The following is a 26,224-nucleotide window of genomic DNA, read 5'->3' on the forward strand; positions in this document are numbered from 1 at the left end:
AATAGGGTTTATGGTAAAAGAAAAAAAATGGAAATGTGGACTTAATTATGAACAAGAAAAGGGCTGATAGCCTTTTGAACTTTGAAGAAGAAGAGGATCAAGTACAGGAGAATAAAGGAGATGCAATATGCCAGAAATGAGAAGACAGGAAGCCAACAACGTATTCCTTTCCCTTCCCCTCCTATCCTAAAAATCTATCCTCATATTTTACCCCCACCCAATCCCAAATCCTCCCTCCCTTTTGCCCCTCCTCCCTTTAACCTCCCACTGATTTTTCCCTTCCCATAAAACTCCCCCCTTACCTCTCCCCCTTTTTATGTAATTTTTTAAAAAACGTTGTTCTGTCTCCCAACTAAATTAAGAGCAAAATTTGTATTCTCGATTCTGTGCAGAACATAGTGTTGGCTTGGCCGATGATAATAATAATCTGAATTTGATTTCAGAAGCCAATTTTCAATCAAATGTATGAAGGCAAACAGACATTTCAAGATTCAGTGCTTTTGTTTGCTGTATATTTCCTCTAGCGTTATTTCTTGTTGTCGAGTACCGATAATTTGAATTAATTGTTTTCAAAAAGAATCTATGCCATAACTGATAAATAAAAAAACCTGCAAGTAATTGGGTTGTTGAAGGCTTTTTTGGGCTGTATGGCCATATTCTAGAAGCATTCTCTTGTGATGTTTTGCCTGCATCTATGGTTGTGAGGTCAGGAGAGAATGCTTCTAGAACATGCCCATATAGCCTGAAAAACCTACAACAACCCAGTGATGCCGGCCATGAAAGCCTCGACAATACGCTGCAAGTATTTTTTTAAAACCCTACTCTATCCCTGTCAATAGACTGATATATGAAGGCTTTATAACAAAATAAAACATCCACGGTCCTTGGTTGTGTGTGTTCTCTCCTGCAGGTGGAGAACCAACTGTTCCACCTGCCCATTTCCTTGAACGAAGGGAAGCTCCGTCTTTACCAGAATGGGGGTTCAGTTCGTATTGAGACTGAATTCTCCCTGAAGGTCTCCTATGACTGGGGTGACTTTTTGCTGATCAAAATCCACAAGAGATATTCAGATCATGTGTGCGGCCTTTGTGGGAACTACAACAATGACCCCAGAGATGATTTCACCACCCCCAATGGAGCTTTGGCCTCCAGTCCCGTGGAATTTGGGAGCAGCTGGAAGGTGGAGGACGAGGACAGATTCTGCTGGGATGACTGTCCACCAGAGGGTTGCAAAAGCTGCTCCTTCGCACTGGCCAAAAAATATAAAGCGGAACCCTTCTGTGGCTGGATCAGCAAAGGAGGGAATGGCCCATTCAGCCAATGCCATTCTGAGGTCAGCCCTGAAATCTTTCTGGAAAACTGTGTCTATGATGTATGTTTGAGTGACGGGCTGAAGGAAGTGCTTTGTGAATCCCTGAAGAATTATGCAGAAACTTGCCAGAAAGAAGGAATTGCTGTTTCTGACTGGAGAACACCCACTGGATGCTGTGAGTATCCCAGGAAGATGCTGGGTAGCAGGATTCAGAACAAATAGAAATGCTAGGAATAGAGATTGCCCATGAGAGGTATACCCATATGGACTGGATTAAAGCAACAACTGTTCATCTTTATAGCTTTATTTGCATTCAATATTTTTTTGTTTTTAACTTGTCTTCTTCCTTCCTCAGTCTTATTAGTTTGCCTGGCAAGCAGCCAATACAAAGCCTGTGGACCTGTGTGTCCTTGATGCAGTACTTCCTAATTCTTATGTAGGCTGCTGGAAGGTTTTGTGGTGTCGTAAATTAGTTAAATTAGCCTCTCCACATAAAGCAGTACCTAAATTTCCTACTTGACAGATACAACTGTCGTTTGGGCTGCATAGGTCAACAGAAATCTAGACTATTAATGGTTGGGAGCTCACGCCAAGCTGGACTGGCTTCGAACTCATGACCTCTTGGTCAGTATTGATCAATGCAACTAGTTGTGCCACAGCGCAGCTGGGATTTCTGGGAGTTGTAATCCAAAACATCCAAGGACCCACAGGTTGAGGACCACTGCTTTATGGACTGGGTTAAAGCAAAAGCTGTTCATCTTTGTAACTTTGTCACCATTAGATCTTTCATGTTTTTAACTTGTGTCTTCTTCCTTCCACAGCGTCCTTAGTTTGCCCCGCAAACAGCCAATACAAGGCCTGTGGACCTGCGTGTCCCATTACCTGCAACAACGAAGCTCTTCCCAGCAGCTGTGCCTCATTGCCTTGCATTGAGACCTGCCAGTGCAATGAAGGCTTTGTGTGGGACGCTGGGAAATGCATTCCCAAGAGTGACTGTGGCTGTCTCTTTGAAGGAAAGCTTTTCTCTCCAGGAGAGCAATTCTGGGGAGATTCCAGCTGCACAAGTCGCTGCACCTGTGACCCAGGGACCAAGCGTGTGATCTGCAAGACGAGAGGCTGTAGGAGCGGAGAGCAATGTAGGGTGGAAGGTGGCATCCAGAATTGCTATCCCACCAGTTACGCCACCTGTTCTGCTTATAGGGGCACTCATTACAGTAGCTTTGATGGTCAAAAGTTTGACTTCCAGGGCACTTGTATATATCAGTTAACAGGGCTTTGTGAGAAGCGAAAAGATCTGGTGGACTTCCAGGTTCGTGTCCAAAACGACCATTCAGTCAGCCATTCTGTCATCTTCCCAAAGATGGTGGAGGTCAGGGTGGAAGGAACAGTGATTGTGATAAGTAGAGAACACCCTGGAAAAGTCATGGTGAGTTTATATACAGTACTTCCTTTTTATGGTAGATTTAATTTCTCTCTAATTCACACATTCTGTTTCTCTACTTGTCTTCTGCATCTATTTATGGCAGATTATTTTGTAGCACCTTTTTTCTCTTCATTCTGTATCTGTGTGGTATCACTTCCCAAGATTGCTTAAAGCAGTTGGCTTGCCATATTCATGAAGAATTGATTCCAGGACTCCATACGTGTTGATTCAGGAATCCTTTCCACCCTACCATGTGCACATGTATTCCAAAACAGAACTATAAATCCCAGAAACTGCAACTCCCTAATGACAAAATCATTTTTTGAGTGATGGTCACTCCTTGGGTTAGTAGGTGTCTTGTGGCCAAATTTGGCAGCAATTCGTCCAGTGGTTTTTGAGTTCTGTTAATCCCACAAATGAACATTACATTTTTATTTATATAGATAGATCTCTGGCCCCTGTTCAGAGCTCCCTCCTTTCAGGACATTTCAGTCTCTTTTCAACCCTGGAACATTGGATGATGAGCTCAGTGCTTCTCCATGCCAGGAAAGAGGCTCGAGTGTCTGCTTAAGGAGAAATTTCTCAATGGGAAGAAGTGTTAGAGGATGAGCCATACTCTCTCAATCTCGGAGGAAGGCCAGGCAAAGCTCTCTTTATAGTGAGGGAACGTGGCTTAGAGGAGGGTCTGCAGCCCCCCTCGCTCGGCCCTGGATGGACTTGGGCAAGGTACACTCAGAGGAAGGCCATTGCAAAGCTCTCTAAGGACCAGTGACTGAGCCTCTCAGACTCAGATGAAGGGACCCAAAGCCCCTCCACCATGTCACTACCACTCCTGCCGCATCACAATCACAGCCAGGTCTCCTCCCTCCCTCCCTCCCTGCCCCCCAGTGCACTTGTGAGATGGTGGCAGGAGCACAAGTCTCTCACTTGCCAAGGAGGCCCCTCTGGGCCCTTGGCGACCGGGCGGCCCAAAATGCAAATGAGAATAGGGAACTGAGGCCACCCATCAACTGACAATAATAAACATACCTAAAATCTACATTTTTAATTACACAGTGACATGAGAGAAGCCTCCCACAAGGATAGTAAAGCATCAAGAAACATCCAGGCATCCCCTGGGCAATGTCCTAGTAGATGGCCAGTTCTCTCACACCAGAAGCGACTTGCAGTTTCTTAAGTTGCTCCTGACATGAAAACAAATCTTCTTCACCTTCAGCGAAGCACCATAGAACAACTTCTCCCATAGTTCTCTCAAAAGGCCACTGGGCAGGGAATTTCCCACACTTCTTTAAAAGGGTTTTTTTTTTGTAATACTGTATTACAAAACTCAACCCCCCCCCGAAACTCAGCCCCCCCGAAACCCCCCCCCCTGAAAAAAATCCCCCCCCCCCCCGAAATGAAATCCTGGCTATGGGCCTGCTTATGTGTGTAGTTTGTATGAGACGTGCAGAAACTTTGGTTTGGTATTAACAAAGAAAGATGTTTGTTTATTTGTTTAGAACAGGCACAGAAGTTTAATGGTTGCAGCAATACTTGTACAAAGCGTTATGGTTTCAGTAGTTCAGTGCTTGAATTACAGGTTCAACTGAGAAACTTTTAGTATTCCACTAAACGGATTCTCCAATACAAACAACCCAATTCTCCAGCGTCTGTTTACACCAATAGTTCTTCGTTGAAGCAACTATTAAGAATATTTCACAAGCTAAACTTCCTTCTTTCTCCCTTTTCAATTACTAACTGCCATCTCCAAACTCCAACTGTCAATTCCAAACTCCAACTCCTAACTGACTTTTTAAACAGTCCTTTTTTACCCTTGCCTCGCCTTAGCTCCGCCCACTTTCTCCCTCCAGAGCTATTGACCAATTGGGAGGCGACACACACTCTCAAGGCTACCTGTTGGCTCCGCCCCTTCTGGCTCTTGTGCTTACAAAAAGGATGCCTGCTGGCTCCGCCCCCTTTTGGCTCTAAGCTAAGAAAATGACTGCTTGGCTTTTTGGACTTTAAGGAACCAAACACCAGCCCTCCACACTAGGCCAGTATGTTACACCTGCGAAATGTCAGGAGAGAATGCTTCTAGAGCATGGCCATACAGTCTGAAAAACCTACAACAACCCAGTGATTCTGGCCATGAAAGCCTTCAACAATACATTTATTTTCCTACTTTCTGGAACCATCAAGTGAATATTTTGTATGGCAATCTTTTTCTATGTCTCTGCTTTCAACCAAAGTCCATGCTAATTCATAATAATAAAGTTATTATTAATTAAATTAGAAAGACTAGAGCTACCTGTTTTTGCACTGCAGCTGACTGTAAACCAAGCAAAAACCTCTTATCAAGAGATATGAAGACTGTTTTTAATCTCCTCTGGTAGGTATGGGGTTTTTAATTAACAATCTTCATATGTCTTGGTATGGAAGGAAAAAGGAAGAAGGGCTGACCAAGGGCAAGATGGGTTGATGGCATCCTTGAAGTGGGGGTGGTGACGGCCACCAGGGAGCCCTGGAGTGGGCTGGTCCATGAGGTCATGAAGAGTCGGAAACGGCTGAACGAATGAATAACAACAAAGCAGTGCAAAAACAGAAATCCTTCTGCTGATAGGATTTTGCTTATTTTTATTCTGATCCCATCTTATATTAGAAAGGCGCACCTGAAATTCTTATCTCCTTTTTTTAATGGTCCTAGGTGAATGGCTTTTTAATCAACCTGCCTTACAGAACTAAGAACAAGAAGATCCTCCTGTATAGGAGAGGGCAAGAGACAGTGGTCCAGACTGACTTCCACCTAACTGTCACCTTCGACGGACAAAACTGGATCACTGTAACTATGCCTAGTACTTATGCTGGTGCCCTTTGTGGTCTCTGTGGGAACTTCAATGGCAACAAACTTGATGAGATGACCATGACAGATGGGAAAGTGTCTCTGAGTCCATCTACCTTTGGTCAGAGCTGGATAGTGCAGGGGACACCAGGCTGTACCGAGGTGGTGAAAGAAGAATGCCCTGGGCTGTCAGCCCTTAGGAGCCGTCAGCGGCGTCTTGGAAGGGACTGTGGACTCATCCTATCCAAGAGAGGCCCTTTCCAAATGTGTCATACCAGAATTAATCCAGAAGAATACTTTGAAGATTGTGTGTATGATTCCTGCATCTTCAAAAGCCAGCAAGCTTTCATCTGCCAGAACATCAGGAACTATGCAGCAGCCTGTCAGGCAGCTGGGGCAACCCTTGGACCTTGGAGATCTGATACCTTCTGCAGTGAGTGCTACTGTCATGAATAGATTTTCTAGTTGCAAGAGAGAATAGGTGTAGATCAGCCTTTCTCAACCTGGGGGTCGGGACCCCTACTATTTTATGTCGGTCCTGGAGTTGTGTTTGCCAAGTTTCGTTCAATTCCATCATTGGTGGGAGTTCAGAATGCTTTTTGATTGTAGGTTAACTATAAATTCCAACAACTACAACTCCCAAATATCAAGATCTATTTTCCCCAAACTCCAGTGTTCACATTTGGGCATATTAAGTATTTGTGCCAAGTTTGGTCCACATCCACCATTGTTTGAGTCCACAGTGCTCTCTGGATTTAGGTGAATTACAGCTCCCAAACTCAAGGTCAATGCCCACCAAACCCTTCCAGTATTTAATGTCGGTCATGAAGTTGTGTTTGCCAAGTTTGGTTCAATTCCATTATTGGTGGAGTTCAGAATGCTCTTTAATTGTAGGTGAATTATAAATCCCAACAATTACAATTCCCAAATGACAAAACCAATCCCCCTGCCCAGCCCCACCAGTATTCAAATTTGGGCATATTGGGTCTTTGTGCCAAATTTGGTCCAGTAAATGAAAAAACATTTACATTACAATTCCTAACAGGAGCAAAATTACAGTTCTGAAATAGCAACGAAAATAATGTTATGCTTGAGAGTCATCACAACATGAGGAGCTGTATTAAGGGGTCACGGCATTTGGAAAGTTGAGAAACACTGGTGTAAAGGGATTAGCACAGGGCAAAACACAAATCTTCAGACCGAGCTGCCACCAATTGCAATGGGGATACCCTAAATAGCTGTTAAGAATATCCTCACTTTGTGTCGCTCCAACTGTAGGTTTTTTTTCCTTAAAGTTTGTCATACGCTGCCACAAAATATAGAACTCTTCAACAGGCTATCTTATGTGTGTAGGTTGTATGAGGCACGCAGAGGCTTTTGTTTGGTATGAACAAAGAAAGATGTTTATTTATTTACTTAGAACAGGCACATAAGCTTTATGGTTGCAGTAAATTTGTACAGAGCGTTAAAAGTTTCAGAAGTAGTTCTGTGCTTGAATTACAGGTTTCAATCAAAACCTTTAAACTGAGAAACTTTTAGTACTCTACTAAACAGTTCCCTCAAATACAAACAGCCCAATCCTCCAGGGTCTGTTGAAACTTATAGTTCTTCCTTTGAAGTAACTATTATATAACACAAGCTAAACTTTCTTCTTCCTCCCTTTCAATTCCTAACTGCCATCTCCAATCTCCAACTGTCAGTTTCAAACTCCCAACTGACTTCTCCAAATTCCAAACCCCTAACTGACTTTTAAAATGGCTCCTTTTTTTCCTTGTCTCATCTTAGTTCCGCCCATTTTCTCATGCCAGGGCTATTAACCAATCAGGTGGCTACACATATCCTCAAGGCTGCCTGTTGGCTCTACCCCCTCTTGGCTCTGTGTTAACCAAAACGGATGCCTGCTGGCTCCGCCCCCTCTTGGTTCTGAGCTAAGAAAATGGCTGCCTGGCTTCTTATTTATTTATTTATTTAAAACTTTTATATCCCAATCTTCTCACCTCCGTAGAGGGACTCAGACCGGCTTACACCAAGGATTCAATGCTACTAATACAAGTTAAAACATCATACAACAATACAAGATTAAAATACAAATAGATAAAATACATATATGCCAAATCGCCAAGGTAAAATCATGTTCAACTCAGTCCGCATATGTGGTCACTCACTTTGGTCTGCAACCAGTCTCAGCCATTATTCTGGGAATGCTTCGTTCCATAACGAGGATTTCACTAGCCTCCTGAAAGACAAGAGGGAGGGGGCAGATCTAATCTCGCTCGGGAGAGAGTTCCGTAGCCGAGGGACCACCACCGAGAAGGCCCTGTCTCTTGTTCCCACCAAACGTGCTTGCAAAAGTGGTGGGACAGAGAGCAGGGCCTCTCTGGAAGATCTTAACATTCTTGGCCTTCAAGGAACCAAACACCAGCCCTGCACAGTAGGCCAGTACGTTACAACAGGCATGGTGTGTTTTATACAGCATAATGTGTTTTTCTAAGCTCAGGAATCCTTGTGTTTTCATTTTTAAAAGAGATACTGCAGTGCCGTTTCATTATTTGTGCATTAAAATTCAACCTCTCCAAAGGGAAAATCTCTATTGGGATATGTTGCTGAAGGCTTTCATGGCCAGAATCACTGAGTTGCTGTGGTTTTCTGGGCTGTATGGCCATGTTCCAGAAGCATTCTCTCTTTTTTATATATATAATTTTTATTAGTAAATTTTCTTTATACAGCAATAAAAATGGGGAGAGTGATCATAGGGGTGTACGAGAGGGAGGGAGAGGGGTGGGGGGGGGTAGGGGAAAGGAAAGAATATATATATATTCTTGAAAGTCTGCATTTCATTGAGCATGGACTCAATTTTGAGCAGTAGATTAAATACTTGTTTTCAGCCAAAAATTTCAAGAAGTAGATGGAGCCCCCAGTGGTGCAATGGGTTAAACCCTTGTGCTAGCAGGACTGCTGACCTGATCAGCAGTTTGAATCCAGGGAGAGTGGGTTGAGCTCCCTCTGTCAGCTCCAGCTCCCCATGCAGGTACATGAGAGAAGCCTCCCACAAGGATGGCAAAACATCAACATCCAGGTGTCCCCTGGGCAACATCCTTGCAGACAGACAATTTTCTCAGTCCAGAAGTGACTTGCAGTTTCTCAAGTTGCTCTTGGCACAAAAAAAGCCTGAAAGTTGCCTCCAGATTACTCCATACCATTATTATACACAGGGGTGGCTCAACCCATTACGCTAAGTAAGCATTTACAGTATAGTTGATTTTGCCCGGGGGCGCTCTTGAGGCGCTCTTGAGGGAAAATAGACCTTGACATATGCGAGTTGTAGTTACTGGGATGAGTTCACCTACAATCAAAGAGCATTCTGAACTCCACCAATGATGGAATTGAACCAAATATGGCACACAGAACTCCCATGACGAACAGAAAATATATATCAGTGATTGGTTGGTTGGGGGGGGGGGGGGGCAAAATACTGTTTGCTTACTGTTGAAAATTACCTAGGGCTGCCTCTGATTATACAACCATTATTATGGAATCCCACCTTATTTCTTCCCCTCTTTTAATTTTTCTTGTTCTTTCCATTTGCCAGATCTGCCTTGTGCTGCAAATAGCCACTATGAACTCTGTGCTCAGGGCTGTACCCAGACTTCCTGTGGCAGCATCTCTGTCCCTTGTTCATCCAAATGCCAAGAAGGCTGTGTGTGCGATGAAGGTTTTGTGCATAGTGGCGATCAGTGTGTTCCCATATCCGAATGTGGCTGCCTTTATGAGGATCGCTATTACTTGGAAGAAGAAACGTTCTACCCAACATGTGAGAAGCGTTGTATATGTCAGCCTGGAGGGACTGTGAAGTGTGAAGCTAACTCCTGTGGTCCTGATGAAGAATGCAGGCTGCTTGATGGTGTTCAGAAATGTCACTCAATTGGCAGCTCTACCTGCTCAGTTTTTGGCACCACTCACTATGTTTCCTTTGATGGGCTATACTTTAATTTCCAAGGCTCATGTACATACACCTTGGCTGCAAGTAGCACTGAAAATGAGGGACTGATTCCATTCACACTCAGTGTGGACAATGAGGTTTATGGTGATGGGAAGAGCTCCGATACCAAGGCAATCTCTCTCATGGTGTATGGTCTTACAGTGACATTAGTGCAGAACAAACCAGGACTAGTGAAGGTAAGTCTGTGCTACAAGGGAACAGGCAATTTTAGGTCATTCGCCTGCAGGCCATTAAACTCTCTTCGTATTTTGGAATGATATTCACAGAGTTCGTTATCATTGAACTCTCATTATATTTGGAAAATCTCCTCTTTAGCTGTTCTTTTTGTGCAAGCAATTGGTACCGTATATACTTGAGTATAAGCCGAGGCACCTAGTTTTACCACAAAAAAAACTGGGATAATGTATTGACTCGAGTATAAGCCGAGGGTGAGAAATGCAGCAGCAACTGAAACAGTTCAAAATAAAAATAGATATCAATACAGTTACATTAATTGAAGCATCTGTAGGTTAAATGTTTTTGAATGCTTACATAAAACTGTAATTTAAGGTAAGACTGTCCAAGTCTGATTAAACCATTATTCTAACCTCCTTCAATGTAAATGTTCTTACATATCCTGCCAATAATAATAAAGAGAGTAAAATAATAAATGCAATAAAAATAATAATAGAATGAAATAATAGAAATGTAACAATAACAGTAATAATAGAGTAAAATAATAAATGTAATAATAACAATAATAGAGTAAAACAATAAATGCAACAATAATAAATGTAATAACAATAATGTAATAATAACAATAATACAGAGAATTAAATAATAAATGCAATAATAATAAAGTAAAATAATAAATGTAGATTAAAAGAGAGTTAAATAATAAATGTAGATTAAAAGAGAGTTAAATAATAAATGTAATAATAATAGAGTGAATAATAAACGTAATAATAATAATAATAAATAGAGCAAAATAATAAATGTAATAATAATAATAGGGACCGAGTTGTGGTGCAGTTAGCTAGGAGTCAGCTGCATTAAATCACCACTGACCAAAAGGTCATGAGCCAGCCCGAGTCAGAGTAAGCTCCCGACCATTTGTCTAGCTTGCTGTCAACCATTGCATATTGAGAGACAGTTGCATCTGTCAAGTAGGAAATTTGGATACCGCTTATGCGGGGAGGATAATTTAACTAATTTATGACGTCATAAAAAAATCTCCAGCAGCGGGCGAAAGAATGAGGAAGTACTCCATCAAGGACTCAGTGGACCGTTAAGCAACAGCTCCCCCAGTGGCCAGAATTCAAGCAGACTCTCATTAAGCTTAAAATTGCTTCTGTGTTTGTCTATATATGTTGTGTGTCTATGGCATTGAATGTCTGCCATGTATATGTACACTGTAATCCGCCCTGAGTCCCCTGCGGAGTGAGAAGGGTGGAATATAAATACTGTAAACAAATAAATAAATAATGTAATAATAATAACAGAGTAAAATAATAAATAACCTTGATTCAAGTACAAGCTGAGGGAGGCTTTTTCAGCCTAAAAATAGGGCTGAAAACTCAGTTTATACTCAAGTATATACAGTAAGTATTCTACAGCTGAATGGAAGAATAGCTGTCTCTTTTAGGCTCTTTCAAAGGTCACTAAATGGCATTGTTCTCCTTAAAACTGAACATTTCCCTCCATCTCTTTCAGTGCATGTTTTAGATAGGTATGGTGCATCACAACTGAACGAAATAAAAATGATAACTATGTCTTGAATTTTATTTTAACATTATACTAGAAGCATGAAGGGCCAGAGCTCAATTAAAATAATATATCTTATTTCTTTTCTGGCCACCAAACATGACTTCTTCACAAAATGTCATTACTATAACACGTTAATTTTCTTTCTCAAAGGTGGGTGAAGTCCTCCAACCACTTCCTGTGACCCTTTCTGAAGGAAGGCTAAAAGCCTATCAGCATGGCATGAAAGTATTGATAGAAGCTGACTTTGGCCTCACTGTGGGCTATGACTTAGTCTACCACATGACAGTCACCATCCCAGGCACCTACCGAGGACAGGTGCAAGGCCTTTGCGGGAACTACAATGGGCTGAAGGATGACGAATTCCTCCTCCCCAATGGAATGGTAATCTCTAATGCAACTGCATTTGGGGCTTCCTGGAAGGTTCTTATTCCCAAGGCAGAAAGCTCCTGCTCACATGGATGTTCTGGGAGTAGCTGCCCAGTCTGTGAGGAAAGGAAGAAGGATGTTTTCAAGCAGCGCAACTACTGTGGGATCATCATTGCACTTGATGGCCCCTTCAAAGCCTGCCACAGCAAGGTGGACCCCAGCGTGTATTTCAATAATTGCATCTATGATTTGTGCCTGAGCAATGGAGACAGCCAAGTTTTGTGCCGAAACATCCAAAGTTATATGTCTGCCTGCCAAGAAGCCAGAGTCTCTGTTGTGCCTTGGAGAAGTCCATCCTTTTGTGGTAAGCTACCAAGACTGAGCAATGGGGTAGGTGGGCATTAGGAAGTGAAGTGGCAATCGCATCACCTTTTCTGTGAGGTATAATTTTATTTATATCACACAAATATTGTCATAGAGAAATACCTGTTAAAAGGTGTTGAATAGCTCTCTGGCAGTGTTAGACTAGAATATTCTAACTGATTATAAAGTTTATAAGTTTTGTCCAGATCTTCCAAACTTCGATTTTTAAGAGCATGCTGGATTAAACGAGGTAGTCGTGCCCATTGGTTTTCAGACAAGGAAGATAAAGGCCACAAGCAGGAAATTAGAACAACAAAACTATGGAACACAATTTGAAGAAAATTCTGTTCCTGGTTTGAAAGTGTTATTTCCTGTTTCATTGTGTGGTGCTTACTTTGAAAGTAGTTGTTATACTCCAGAAATTTTCCTTTTTTTGGCTGCCACAAACTATGTTGAATTGGGATGCCGTGAGTTTTCCGGGCTGTATGAGCATGTTCCAGAAGCATTTTCTCCTGACTCCCCCCCCCCCCCCCCCCATCTATGGCAGGCATTCTCAGAAGTTGTGAGATATATTGGAAACTAAGCAAGGAAGGTTTATATATTTATATATCTGTGGAATGTCCAGGGTGAGAGAAAGGACTACTGTCCGCTTAAGGCAGGTGTGAATGTTGCAATTGGCCATGTTGATTAGCATTTTGCAGTTTCAAAGTCTGCAGTGACTTTCATGTTCCTTAATTCATGTTTGGGCAACACTGTGTTTGGTGGTCTCTATGCAGACTTGTCCACAGCTACATGGTATACAGTAGACTCCTGCAGAAGTGAGAGGATCCCTCTTGTCCATGAAATTAGTTGAAACTCTATCAGACATACAATGAAAACTATGGCAAAATGTGCTGCAGAATGTCCCGCAGAAACAAAATTATTGCAGTTTAATAAATCTTTTCCGTGTTTTTATGGTAGAACCAATTAGGAAATAACATTTATAACCCAGGAACAAAAATCATGTTACATATTGTATTCGGTTCCTGTTTGTGTTTCCAGGCAGCTTGAATTGAGAAACATAGTATGTTAAGACAAAGCCATCAAATTGAAGAGCTATTGAACAAAGCTCTCTCCATGATGAACCGATGTATGCATGTCTGCTTTGTTTACATCATCTTTGGGGAATTCATTGGGTAGTTCTGCTTTATGACACATATGAAAAACTTCCTTGTGTCTTGCCTGAACTGTCCACAATTTGGTTTCATTGGATGATGGGGGAAATCTAGCTGTTCTCCCCATTGCCCAGCCATCCTGAGAATTTTTTCATTTAGTATATGTCTTTTTTGAATTTAGCTCTTAGCTGTCCTGCCAACAGTCACTATGAGGTTTGTGCTGACCTCTGCTCTACCAGTTGTGCTAAGATTGCCAACCCAAGAGGATGTCCAGAGAGCTGCGCAGAAGGCTGCCAGTGCAATGATGGCTATTTCTTTGATGGTGTTGCCTGTGTTCCTGAGAAAAGCTGTGGGTGTTTCAAGAATGGACGATACTATAAGGTAAACCAACCTTTCAATTTTTATTTTCCCAGCTTCTTTTGGCTTGCTGTCATTTTGGATCAGGTCAAGTATTTTTAAAGTGTTTGTGCTTTCCTTAATACCATTCATTTTTATAGACTACCCTTGTGATCAGTTTCAGACTTTTTAAAAACTTCAGTTGAATTGTTGCCATGGGTTTTCCCTTGTCTCAGGCTGCAATTCGGTTGATTGTTTTTGTGGTTTATGTTTGTTTACTGGTTTAATTTTGTTTGATGGTTTAATCAGTTTTTAATTTGGGTATTATGCAAATTTTTAAAATCTGTTGGCACTTTGAATCTTGAATAGGAAAAAGTCAGGATATTGATGATTTGGTGGAGGGTTAATGCTCTGTTTATACAACTTTTCATCCTTCTCACGCCATGGAGGAGAACATTCATGTGCATAGAGAGTGCTATTATCACTATCGACTAAATGTTGGGTAGAAAGCAAAGAGGCAATGTGACAGCCAAGTGAAAAGAGCTGATGTCAGTCTCAAGCATATTCATTGACTCACCGGAGACAACAGAGGATGACATCAGCTTTCTTCACTAAATGATAGAACTGTAACTTGCCAGATTTTGCCTAGACAACTCCTCTTTCTTTCCTCCCCAAATCAGTAAAAGACCATGGATATACCTGCATGCACATATGTGTCACCAACAGGATTCCAGCTGTGAATTAGTGACCATTTAGCCATAGCATTTTGAATCTAGCTTTGTCTTGGGGGGGGGGGGCTTTAGCACACGAGGTTAAAAACCACCAGCTGCAGTCAATCTTGTCAATGCAAGGTTGACAGTTCAAAGCCCAGATCAGGGTGATCTTCTGGCCTTTAGCCCAGCTTCTGCCAACCTAGTGGTTCCAAAGCAAAAGAAAAAGAAAAAAAGAAAATGAGTAGATCAATAGGAACCACTTAAAAGTGGGGACGGTATTTTAAGGCACCCCTAAAATGAAAAATGCCAGAATATGCCGGATGATCCAACCAAAAAAGGAGGAAGTTTACAAATCTATGGCATGGAGATGGAGCGACAGCACCCCATCATGGCCAGAATCGAGCACACACCACCGAGATACCAAGTATGGGGAAAGCCTATATATACCTCCTTCTATGTACAATTGTCTTGTCTGTATAAAATGGCATTGAATGTTTGCCGTATATGTATGTTCTGTGATCTGTCTTGAGTCCCCTTAAGGGTCAGATGGGCGGAATATAAATACTGTAAATAAATAAATGAAATAATTTCCAGCAAAGCTTTTAGGGGATTGGTACTAACTGTTCTAACATTTGAACAAGAATTTTCATGTAATTAATATGTTTTTCCGGACTAACCAATACATTTTATTTTTGCATTTAGAATCTGCAATGAAATATTTATGTGAAGTTTCCCTGTTTGGTCATCCCTTCAACTGTGTTCTTCCACCATTCATTTCTCTGTGCCCTTTGTTTTTCAGTTTTCCTCATGCAAATAACTACTCACCGTTCCATGCTTACTATGCACAGCCTCATAATTCCAATTTCTTTATCATTATTTCCCATCAGCCTAATGAACAAGTTCTACTAAATGGGTGCCGGGAGCATTGCCATTGTACCCCTGGTCGGGGGGTGACCTGTGAGACACACAGTTGTGCCAATGATGAAATCTGTGAGATCCGAGATGGCACAATGGCTTGCTTTGGTAAGGATATCCAAAGAGACATTCACATCTAGGCTGCCTAGAAGTATGTAAATTCTTCTTTGTCTTGTTTTATCATCTGACAAGAACAGCAAACATTTTTCTCGTCTGAAACATGACCCTGGGCTATTTTGCAAGAGTACTAGCACTTGCATGAATTATTCCTTTTCCTTCATAACTTGTGACGCAGTGATTTCTATACTTGAGGTCTTTTTGTTAGTCTAAGGAAGATAGCCATAACCTGATAGCATGTTCATTCAGATAATTCAGTTAATTGTGTATCATATTAAAAGGTTGGCTTAGATTCTACACCATGGTTTATGTTTTGTAACTTTCAAAACCATAGCCATGGTGCAGAAATGCAGTGAAATCTTATGAACTGGTATGGACTCTAAGATCTGCTGGGGAGGCTCTCTTCTTGGTCCCGCCTCCATCTCAAATGTGATTGGTAGCGACGAGGGAGAGGGCCTTCTCAGTGGTGGCCTCCTCAGGGAACTTAGGCAAGCCCTCACACTACAGCACTTTTGGAAAGAGCTAACAACTTGGTTCTTTCTGCAGGCCTTTGATAATGTTTAAGATAGCCAGACTACTATCTTTAGCCAGTGAAGGCTAAATTGATTGTATGGATCTTTCAATTAACGACTTTTGCCATATCTTATTTATTTAATAGCTCATGTTAATTTTATATGGCTGCTTTTGAATGTTTTCTTAGCTTTAATGTCGATATATTGCATCTTATTTGTTCTGTGGCACTATTGTGTGCTTTGTAAGCTGCCCTGAGTCCCTATATGGGAGATGGTGGCGGTGTATAAAAAAAAGTTGATATTGTTGTTGTTGTTGTTAGTTGGGTTTGTTATTAGGCATACTGTATAAAATCAAACTCTAAGCTAGCAGGTGTTGCTGGTAGTTGGCAACTGGTAGCTGAAAGCTGATATCAACGCCAAGATTGAAAGTTTATCTCACTGCACTACCAGTCAAGGGCATCCTGATTTCGTGAAGAAGAACGAAATAAAACTGTTTATTGCTTTAGTTTCCTGTTGTCATATCAAGAAGAAATATACTTAGAGAAGTGTTTGTTTTGTTCCTGTGGTGAGAGCAACTACTGTGAACTGTATTGTAACTTTGTTGTTCTTAGTGAATGAACTGTTTTCATTTCTACTTCAAAAGCACAACTGACTCAAGTGCCTTTTTGTTAGTCAAGACTTGAATTCAGGGCCACACTGCATATGAAGGAGCTAGTATATATTTAAAGCAGTGGTTCCCAACCTTTTTTTGACCAGGGACCACTCTCCAACATTAGTACCAAAAGGATTACAAATCGGTTTTTGGTCAACTTTAGATTCGGTTTGATTATTTGGGGTGCTGATTCAGAAAATTGAATTGGATAGACAACATCACCTCTAGTTTCTGATACAAAACATATGCCATCCAGTAGTTGCCATCTGTTCACCCACAGAAAAACGTATTTAATAACCCTCGGCACTATAAGAGGGTTTTGCGAGACCAGTCACTCTCGTTGCAGTGGTGTAGTAACTGAGGCCACAGATCATATTTTAGTTCTTGCGGACCACTAGTGGTCCACGGACCACAGGTTGGGAACCACTGCTCTAAAAGGATATGTGCTCATAAGCTTCCGTACTCTGCTAGGCAGACTATATTGTTGAAGCAGTAACATTGTTCTGACATGATTTGCCACATATGCAAGCCTACTTACAAAGCTATATGTCTCATGATGAATTTCAGGCCTTTTATTTAGTGTCCTGAAATTCATTCAAATTGCTTCATTCTGAACTACCTACATTCAATATAAGAGAAAAAGAGGGGAAAAGTGTTTAAAAGGAAGCCATATTCATGAATTTCCTAAAACAGATTAGAGCTACAAATAAATAATAGCACAGTCTTGTGACCTGTCTTTCAAAAAATCATCAGACATTGAGGTTGACTTGAAAGCGCACAACTGTTTTGAATCTTGCATTTTCACAATAACACTTTCCTTCTTTTCCTTTAGGCTCTTGTGCATCGAGTTCTAAGGGAAAGGAATTTGTCACAGCATTCCTTCACAACTGGCAACCTGTACCAAACACTAGGTTTGTGTTGCTTATAACTGGACATCATCCTGCAACCTCAGTCACAGTAACCGTGAAAATTCCTGCTTATCACACAACTATTGAAGTTAACGAGGGACAGATGGTGTCAGTGGAACTCCCTACCTCTGTAGAGATGATCGGAACAGACATCTTCGATGCAACTGTGCTGATACGTTCTAACAAAGACATCTCCGTTTTCTCCCTCAGTTACAAGCCCTATTCTCCTGGCGCCACTGTAGTGTATCCAGTCCAACAGCTTGGCACATTGCATTATATCATAACCCCACCAGGAACTGTATCAGAAACATTCAAGGAATTTGCTGTTGTAGCCCATCAGAACCCGACTAGAGTTGAGATTGATCTGACAGGACCTGTGACATTCAACGGAAAGGTCTATGGTGCAGGAACCAGACTTTCTGCTAACCTGGAAGCTTTGCAAACACTTCAGATCCAAAGTGCAGATGATTTATCTGGCACCAGAGTAGAATCCACAGAGCCTGTGGCTATCTTGAGTGGACACAGCTCTGCGGTGCAACACACAGTGTATGATCATGTTGTTGAACAGCTCTTGCCTGTTTCTAGTTGGAGAACCACCTTCATTGTCCCTCCATTGTCCTTGCAGAAAACATTTGACATTGTGTATGTGATTGCCTCCAAAGCCACTTTGATCAAATACCAATCTGGGACCAAAACTGATACCCGGAACGTGGAAGCAGGGGAGGTTGTCCAATTTCAAGTGCAGAGCCCTGAGCCATTATATCTTTCTGCTGATGCTGGAATCCAGGTTGTCTTTTTTTTCACAGGAGACACAAATGAAGGTCTGGCAATTGATCCATTCCTTATAAATTTCCCAGCCTTAACAAGCTACTGTAACTCATACTACATTGATGGAATGAGTCAGTTTGATAGTTATGCTGTCATCATAGCCAAAGCCTCAGAAATCAGTGGAATCAAATTAGGGAAGGAGCCCTTAGGAAACATCCAGTGGAGACCAGTCCCAGGAACAGAATATTCTTGGGCTGAATACAGTCTGAAAAAAGAGGATCAGGCTGTCACGATGGAGCATCCTAGCTCTCCTTTTGGGCTCTTCATCTTTGGAGGCTCACAAGTTGAAGGTTACGGCTCTGTGGCTCTCTGCTCTTGTGGTAAGTATTTTGAAAAGAACTCCTTACCTTAAGCAGCTAGAATGTGGGCCTGGCGAAGCCCTGTCAGCCTAAGCAGTTGGTGATAACGTTTAGTTTGTTGGTGTTAGATAGGAGAGCTGGGTTAATCTTTTGTGGTATTCAAGAGCTATAGAAATAGATAACAAGAATACAGATAGTGGGAATAGGACCTTGCTTGTTGTCTGTTTTTTTGTCCCTGAGGAAGGCTAGGGAAAAGATTATTGGCTAGATTCCAGAAAGGGGGGATTTTGTTTGGAATTATTATCAGCGATTAATTTCCTGAGATAATCTCCTGTTTTGTTAACATCAAGATTTGAATCCAGAACCCATCTAAGAATTGTACATCAAACGTAACCAGAAGCTTATGTACCAGTAACGTACGGAAACCAGTACGCATTTGTACCAGAAGAAGTTTAAGCCTGTTAAATAAACATTTTATTATTGTTAGTTCCTTATAACAACCTTAGTGTGAACATCATTGGGATTTAAACCCTCTGAAGAAAATAAACACTATTGTAACACAAAAGGGTGTTACTAAGTATCCTCTCCACATACAACTCAGCCTGAATACCAAACAAAAGGTGGCAGCAAAAACAATTGAAGAAACAGTTTCAAAACCTCCCAGTTCAGGCGTAATTCATATATATATCAAATTGCCTCTTCCCTGTTTTAGAAATCTCCCTGCATCGATATAATTTGGTTGGCAGCTTGTGGTATTAACTATATTAAAATTCCCTGCTAAATTCCTTATAATTAGTGGCAATCGGCTGGTATAGTTTCCCCAGATATTCCTTATAAAAGGTGGTACAACGGTTGCGATAGGTGCGATATCCTTTATAAATTGGGGAAGCAACATTGGGATTATTTTCATATCTTTCCCTGTCTGATAAATTCAAATTATTTAAAATCTTCTCTACTACTCTGCCTTCCTGCTATCCTTAAAAAATTGTTTTAATATGAGTCATGTATTTATTGTATTTTCATGGCTATCTATATTTCCTTGGGGCAAACTCTTTAAAGTAGCTTATGACAATATACTTTACTAAATAAAACCCATCAAATTACTTTGCTATAAAAAAGTTTCAAATAAATCATTTAACTATATAAGTTGTCTGAATTTGACAGATAGGATGGCACACAAGAAGAAAATTAAATGACTGAGTACTGGCCTTACGTATTCATCACACTAGAGAAAAAATCCACTTAAAACCCGGTTTCTGCCTCCTGCAGAATTCTGGGGTTTGTAGTTTAGTGAGGCTGTTAAAGGCTCCTCCCTAAACTACAAACCCCAGAATTCTGCAGGAGGCAGAAACGGTGGATTTTTTCTGTAGTGTGATGAGGCCCTTAATTGAATCAATCACTTAAGTTCCTCCATATCCTGACCTAAAGTGTTTTAAAAATGTCTTCAGTGGATGGGCACCAAGAAACACACTGTATGTTCAATGTGTAGTCAAAGGCTTTCATGGCCGAAATCACAGGGTTGCTGTGAGTTTTCCAGGCCGTATGACCATCTTCCAGAAGCATTCTCTTCTGACGTTTCATCCACATCTATGACAGGCATCCCCAGAGGTTGAGAGGTCTGTTGGAAACTAGGCAAGTGAGGTTTATGTATCTGTGGAATGTTCAGAGTGGGAGGAAGGACTCTTGTCTGCCTGAAACAAGCGTGAATGTTGCAATTGGCCGGCTTGATTAGCATTGAATAGCCTTGCAGTTTCAAAGCCTGGCTGCTTCCTGCCTGGGGGAATCCTTTGTTGGGAGGTATTAACTGGCCCTGATTGTTTCTTGTCTGGGTTTCCCCTATTTTCTGAGTGTTCCTCTTTATTTACTATCCTGATTTCAGAGTTTTTTTTAATAATGGTAGCCAGATATTGTTCATTTTCATGGTTTCCTCCTTTCTGTTTAAATTGTCCACATGCTTGTGGATTTCAATGGCTTCTCATCAGGAGAGAATGCTTCTGGAACATGGCTTGCAGCCTAGAAAACTCACATCAACACACTGTATGTTGCTTCAGGTGGAAAGCAAAGGCTATTTCACTCTTTCTCTCAGGTTCACTTGTATTCTATCACAATTTTAATGAGCATAATAACACAACAGGGAAGGAATTGTGTTAGAACCTTGCTAAGTGGAGAAGGTTCTAGATCTAGATTTGCATCCAAATCTTTCTTTCTCCATGTTCCCTTGTATTCTATTACATTTCTGTCCTATTCTGGTTCCTTCACCTCTATGTTGTCTCAAAGGCATCTGGTATTTAAAGACATGAAATCGAGTTCTTATTAGTTTATTTCAGATCAAAAATAGAAAGCCTTATTAAAAACGGCAGCTGCGCCCATATCTTGGGAGGTCGGACTTGGCCACGGTGATCCACGCTCTAGTTAGATCCTGAATAGATTACTGCAACACACTCTACATGGGGTTGCCTCTGAAGACTGCTCAGAAGCTCCAGCTAGTCCAATGCATGGCAGCTAGGTAGCTCACTGGAGCAGGGTACAGGGAGCATACAACTCCCCTGTTACGCCAGCTCCACTGGCTGCCTATTAGCTTCCGAGCACAATCCAAAGTGCTGGCTTTAGCCTCTAAAGCAAACAATGCACAAATATCTATAGTATCATAGAAACAAGAATGTATGTATGTATATTTTATAAGACTCTCAAGAAAGTAAATAAATCAGGATTATATGCTCTCTAATAGAGTAAATTGTCTGAAACTTTATAGCATTTAACAGGAATGTTATCAGCACATTATAAGTAACATATAGATTATCTTGTCAACATAGAGAAATAAACAGTAGAATAAGGATAATAAAGTCCATCCTTTCCTGGAGTCGGATTTCAGTGAAGGAATTCAAAAGTCTCTGTCTTTATCCTCAAAAGAATTCTTCTTTTGGCAACACAGTCTTAAGGAGTACTTTTTAATTATTCGAAACAAGGAGAACATACCGGGAGACCTTGTTGAAATTGTGTTACCTGAAATTGTGTTACCTAAGGAAGACTCTGTTGCCTAAAAAGTACTCCTTAAGACTGTGTTGCCAAAAGAAGAATTCTTTTGAGGATAAAGACAGAGACTTTTGAATTCCTTCACTGAAATCCAACTCCAAGAAAAGATGGACTTTATTACCCTTATTCTACTGTTTATTTCTCTATGTTGACAAGATAATCTATATGTTACTTATAATGTGCTGATAACATTCCTGTTAAATGCTATAAGGTTTCAGACAATTTACTCTATTAGAGAGCATATAATCCTGTTTTAGCCTCTAAAGCCCTAAATGGTTCCAGTCCAGTTTACCTGTCCGAACTTATCTCCCTCTATAAACCACCAAAAACCTAAGATTGTCCAGGGAGGCCTTGCTCTGGGTCCCACCGCCATCACAGTCGTGTTTGATGGGGATGAGAGACAGGGCCTTCTCACTGGTGGCCCTTCAGCTGTGGAACTCTCTCCCTAATGGGATCAGATCTGCCCCCTCCCTCCTGACCCTCTGGAAGACACTCAAATTCTGCATGTGAGATCAAGCATTTGTAGAATAGATTGACTTGCTGGGAAAGACAATGTTTTTAATGGACTACAAGGGGAATATCTAGGATGACGATTTGAACTGGCAACTGTTTTTATGTATATTTATAATTGTCTTAATTTGTGCTAACTGTATTTTATGCTATGTTTTATTTTTGTTGGCATTGAATGGTGCCAGTTGGTAGCTGTCCTAAGTCCCTCTTTGGAGGTTGGGAAAGATGGAATATAAATGTTACAAATAAATAAATAGAAAGCTTTCATATTAGAACTGTCCCAATGACTTTTGATTGTTGTTTTGCACAGATGCAATTCCTGTCCCAGTCCCCTTATCCTGCCCTGAGAACAGCCACTACGAGGCCTGTGGAACTGCTTGCCCTGCAACCTGTTCTGACCGCACGGCTCCCCTGACATGCGATGATACCTGTGTTCCCACCTGCCAATGTAACAAGGACTACATTCTTAGTGCTGGCGACTGTGTCCCAGTGGAGACCTGCAATTGCACTTATAAAGGTGCAACTTACAAGGCAAAGGAGGAGTTCTGGGATGATGAAGACTGTCATACTCTCTGCAAGTGTGACCCCACATTAGGCAAGGTTGTGTGTCAAGAAGATTCTTGCAAAGGCAACAAAAAGTGTGTGGTGGTCAATGGAGTCCGGGGCTGTCATGCTCTCAAGCATTATACCTGTATAGGAACTGGAGATCCTCACTACACCACCTTCGATGGGAAGAAATACGATTTCATGGGAACATGTATTTACCAGATGGTGGGGCTCTGCTCAAAAGATCCTACCCTCACCCCGTTTTTGGTCAGCGTGGAGAATAACAACCGAGGCAACAAAGCAGTGTCCTTCACTAAAGTGGTAACTCTGGAGGTATACAACATGACCATCAGTATGAGCCAAGAGTATCCAAACAAGATTCAGGTAGGTTTGCTAGAGAAATGATAAAGTGGTAAGATTTTAAAGAAGAAGCACTGCAAATCTTAAACCCTGGGAGATTTAGTGTTTTCACATAATAATAATAATAATAATAATAATAATAATAATAATAATAATAAAAATCTTCATTTGTATTCTTCCACCATCTCCCCAAAGGGACTCAGAGCTGCTTACATACAAACAACAACACATGAGTATAAACACAATGACATAAGTACAGTCAACAGCACATAAACATCCCACGGATAAATTATAAAAATAAAAATATAAAATTATAAAATTCCTAAAACACAGTAGAATCTGCGGGTAAGCCGGCTATCTGTTGACCATGGATTACATAGGATTAAAGGCCTGCCTGAAGAGCCATGTTTTTATAATCGCCCAGAAGGCTTGAAGAGAGGGGGCTAATCTAATTTTTTTTAGGGAAATCCGAGCTAAATTGGTAAAGTTCACAGTGGAAACTAGAAATGGTTTGGGATGATAGAAATCAGACATTTGTGATTGTTATCATGTCACTGCTACTATAATTTTAAAGAGCCATTATATGGAATAAGTTTTAATGTTTATATTGGAAAGTGCTTATTGTACTTTTAAAGGTTGCATATTATGTGATGTCATGGCCTATGGCTGGTACAATAAACAATTCATTCATTTATTGGGTTGTTGTAGGTTTTTCCGAGCTATATGGCCATGTTCTAGAGGCATTGTCTCCTGACGTTTTGCCTGCATCTATGGCAAGCATCCTCAGAGGTAGAGAGGTCTCACTAGACCAGACCTCACTACCTCTGAGGATGCTTGCCATAGGTGCAGGCGAAACGTCAGGAGAGAATGCCTCTAGAACATGGCCATATAGCCCGAAAAAACCTACAGCAACCCAGTGATTCCGGCCATGGAAGCCTTCGACAATACATTCATTTATTCATTCATAATTTCTTTAGGGAGGGTATTGCACAGCCAGGGAGCCACCACCAAGAAGGCCCTCTCTCTCGTCCCCACCAAGCATACTTGAGACAATGGTGGGACCGAGAGAAGGGCTTCTCTAGCAGATCTTAATGCCCACACCGATTATTAGTATTATTATTAAACTTTATTTGTACCCCGCTAGCATCTCCTGAAGGACTCGATGCGGCTTACAAAGGCCAAGGCCTCAACACACAATACAACAATACAAAACCTAAGGCAAATTAAAAACAATGAAAGCAATCTAAACAACAAACAATGAACAATACACTAAGACACAAAAACTGTGCCGGGCCAGAGTAATGGGTACAGGAATTAACCGATTCATAGAAGGAGAAGCAGTCTCGAAGATAGGTTTGACCCAAAGCGTATTGTTGGACATTGTTGGACAATATTGCATGAAAAAGGCAGCAGACACAAATTTGCAATCTAAAAAATCTGATAAATGAAACAGAAATTGCCCTTGAGATTAATGCAGATTTGTGGCTTTTACACAAATCCAAAGGAGAGTCAATAGCATAGCAGAGGGGCATGGAATATAAGAAGTCATTAAAATTCAATGGAATTATTATATTTTATATTTTTACTAATGGATGTGCAAATTTGTTTTTGCTCTAAGTCCCTGTCCTTAGGCATTGCCATTTAATTTCTTCATATCATCTCTTGCTTGGGCTAGCAGAATCTTAACCAATAACTACAAAACTATGCATTAGTCAGACCTTTCATGCACTAATGATAATAGGTTGGATCCTTGTGTTTACCCCTCTTGATGTCTTCCATGTGTTTTCCAGGTCAATGGAGTCTTTGTGGACCTGCCATTCTTCTATAAGAACAAATTGAAGGTTTATGCCAGTGGAGTCCATGGCTTCATCAGAACCGACTTTGATCTGAGAGTCAGCTTTGATTGGTATAGTTATGCCAGAGTCATCCTTCCCAGTACTTACATCAATGCTGTTTGTGGACTCTGTGGCAATGCCAATCAGGATCCCAGTGATGACTTTGCCATGAGGAATGGAACACAAACAAAGGAAGAAATCCAATTTGCAGATAGCTGGAAGCTAAAGGATATCCCAGGATGCTCAGCAGGCTATACCAGTGATCATCCTGCATGCAGTACAGCGGAGAAAGAGACCTACAAGGGCGACCATTATTGTGGAATACTCATCAAAAGGGATGGCCCTTTCAGACAGTGTCATAAAGCCATTGACCCAACAACTTACTTTGATGATTGTGTCTTTGATACCTGTGCATATAGAGGCCACTATGAAACGCTCTGTAAAGCCATCACTTCCTATGTGACTGCATGCCAAAATCAGGGAATCTTGATTGGGGAGTGGAGATCACCTTCTTTCTGTAGTAAGTATTGCCTCCAAGTTCTAAACTGTACTAAGTAGATTGAATGGGCTAAAGAAAGCACTGTTTAAAGGCAGAAAATAAACATGGGATATTTTAAAGCTGAAACCCTATTGTCCATTAAATTATGATATTAGATTAATTAGAGTGCATAACCTATAGACCAAATATTTGGATTGCAACTTTCATAATCCCTTACCAGTATCCCTGTTTTCTGCAGTTTCTTGAAGCTGATGTGCAACATATTTAGCGAAACCACTTTATATTAGAATACTTAAATTTTACAGGGTTTATATCTTAATATATTATTAATATGTCATTGTATTATAATGTAAGTTTTCAGAATATGTTTTGGATTGTGTCATGAGTCCAGAGTAGAGTTTTCTGGATGTTCACTTAGGTTCAGTAGATTTAGTTTCTATTGGGTATAATTGCACCCTAAGCCTGAAATGTTGTCCCACTTTCCTGGAAGTAACCTTATTGGATTCAATGCAATTATTTTTGAGGATGAATGTATGGGATTATATTGAGTTGCAATAGATCTCTGAGGTTGTGAGATCTGGGAGTCTATACTACCATAAGTATAAGCTGAGTTTTTCAACCCTTTTTAAGGGTGAAAAAGCCTCCCTCGGCTTATACTCGAGTCAATGTTATTTATTACTGTACTCTGTTATTACTATTACTATTATTATTATTATTATTATTATTAAATGTATTATTTTACTCTATTTATTATTATTACATTCACATTATTTACTCTATTATTATTTTTATTACATTTATTATTTTACTTTATTTATTAGTGTTATTATTACATTTCTATTATTTTACTCTATTATTATTGGAAGGATAAATAAGCACATTTACATTGAAGAAGGTTAGAATAATGGTATAATCAGAGTCTTATCTCAAATTACAGTTTTATGTAAATATTCAAAAACATTTAACCTACTAGGGAATC

The 26,224-nt window shown here is 40.7% G+C and overlaps 1 protein-coding gene across 1 annotated transcript in view; it reads left to right on the plus strand.

The window, feature by feature from the left end:
- LOC132780216 (IgGFc-binding protein-like) overlaps positions 1 to 26,224 on the plus strand; it is a 92,049-nt gene that overhangs the window by 58,275 nt on the left and 7,550 nt on the right. Inside the window, exons 30-39 of the mRNA XM_067460755.1 lie at positions 911 to 1,487; positions 2,134 to 2,738; positions 5,419 to 5,986; positions 9,143 to 9,729; positions 11,450 to 12,029; positions 13,364 to 13,563; positions 15,119 to 15,254; positions 17,260 to 18,483; positions 22,316 to 22,935; positions 24,702 to 25,266. Of these exons, the coding sequence (XP_067316856.1) occupies positions 911 to 1,487; positions 2,134 to 2,738; positions 5,419 to 5,986; positions 9,143 to 9,729; positions 11,450 to 12,029; positions 13,364 to 13,563; positions 15,119 to 15,254; positions 17,260 to 18,483; positions 22,316 to 22,935; positions 24,702 to 25,266 (5,662 nt within the window). The remainder of the gene's footprint in view (positions 1 to 910; positions 1,488 to 2,133; positions 2,739 to 5,418; positions 5,987 to 9,142; positions 9,730 to 11,449; positions 12,030 to 13,363; positions 13,564 to 15,118; positions 15,255 to 17,259; positions 18,484 to 22,315; positions 22,936 to 24,701; positions 25,267 to 26,224) is intronic.

This window comes from Anolis sagrei, chromosome X, assembly GCF_037176765.1.
Source record: "Anolis sagrei isolate rAnoSag1 chromosome X, rAnoSag1.mat, whole genome shotgun sequence".
Lineage (NCBI taxonomy): Eukaryota > Metazoa > Chordata > Lepidosauria > Squamata > Dactyloidae > Anolis > Anolis sagrei.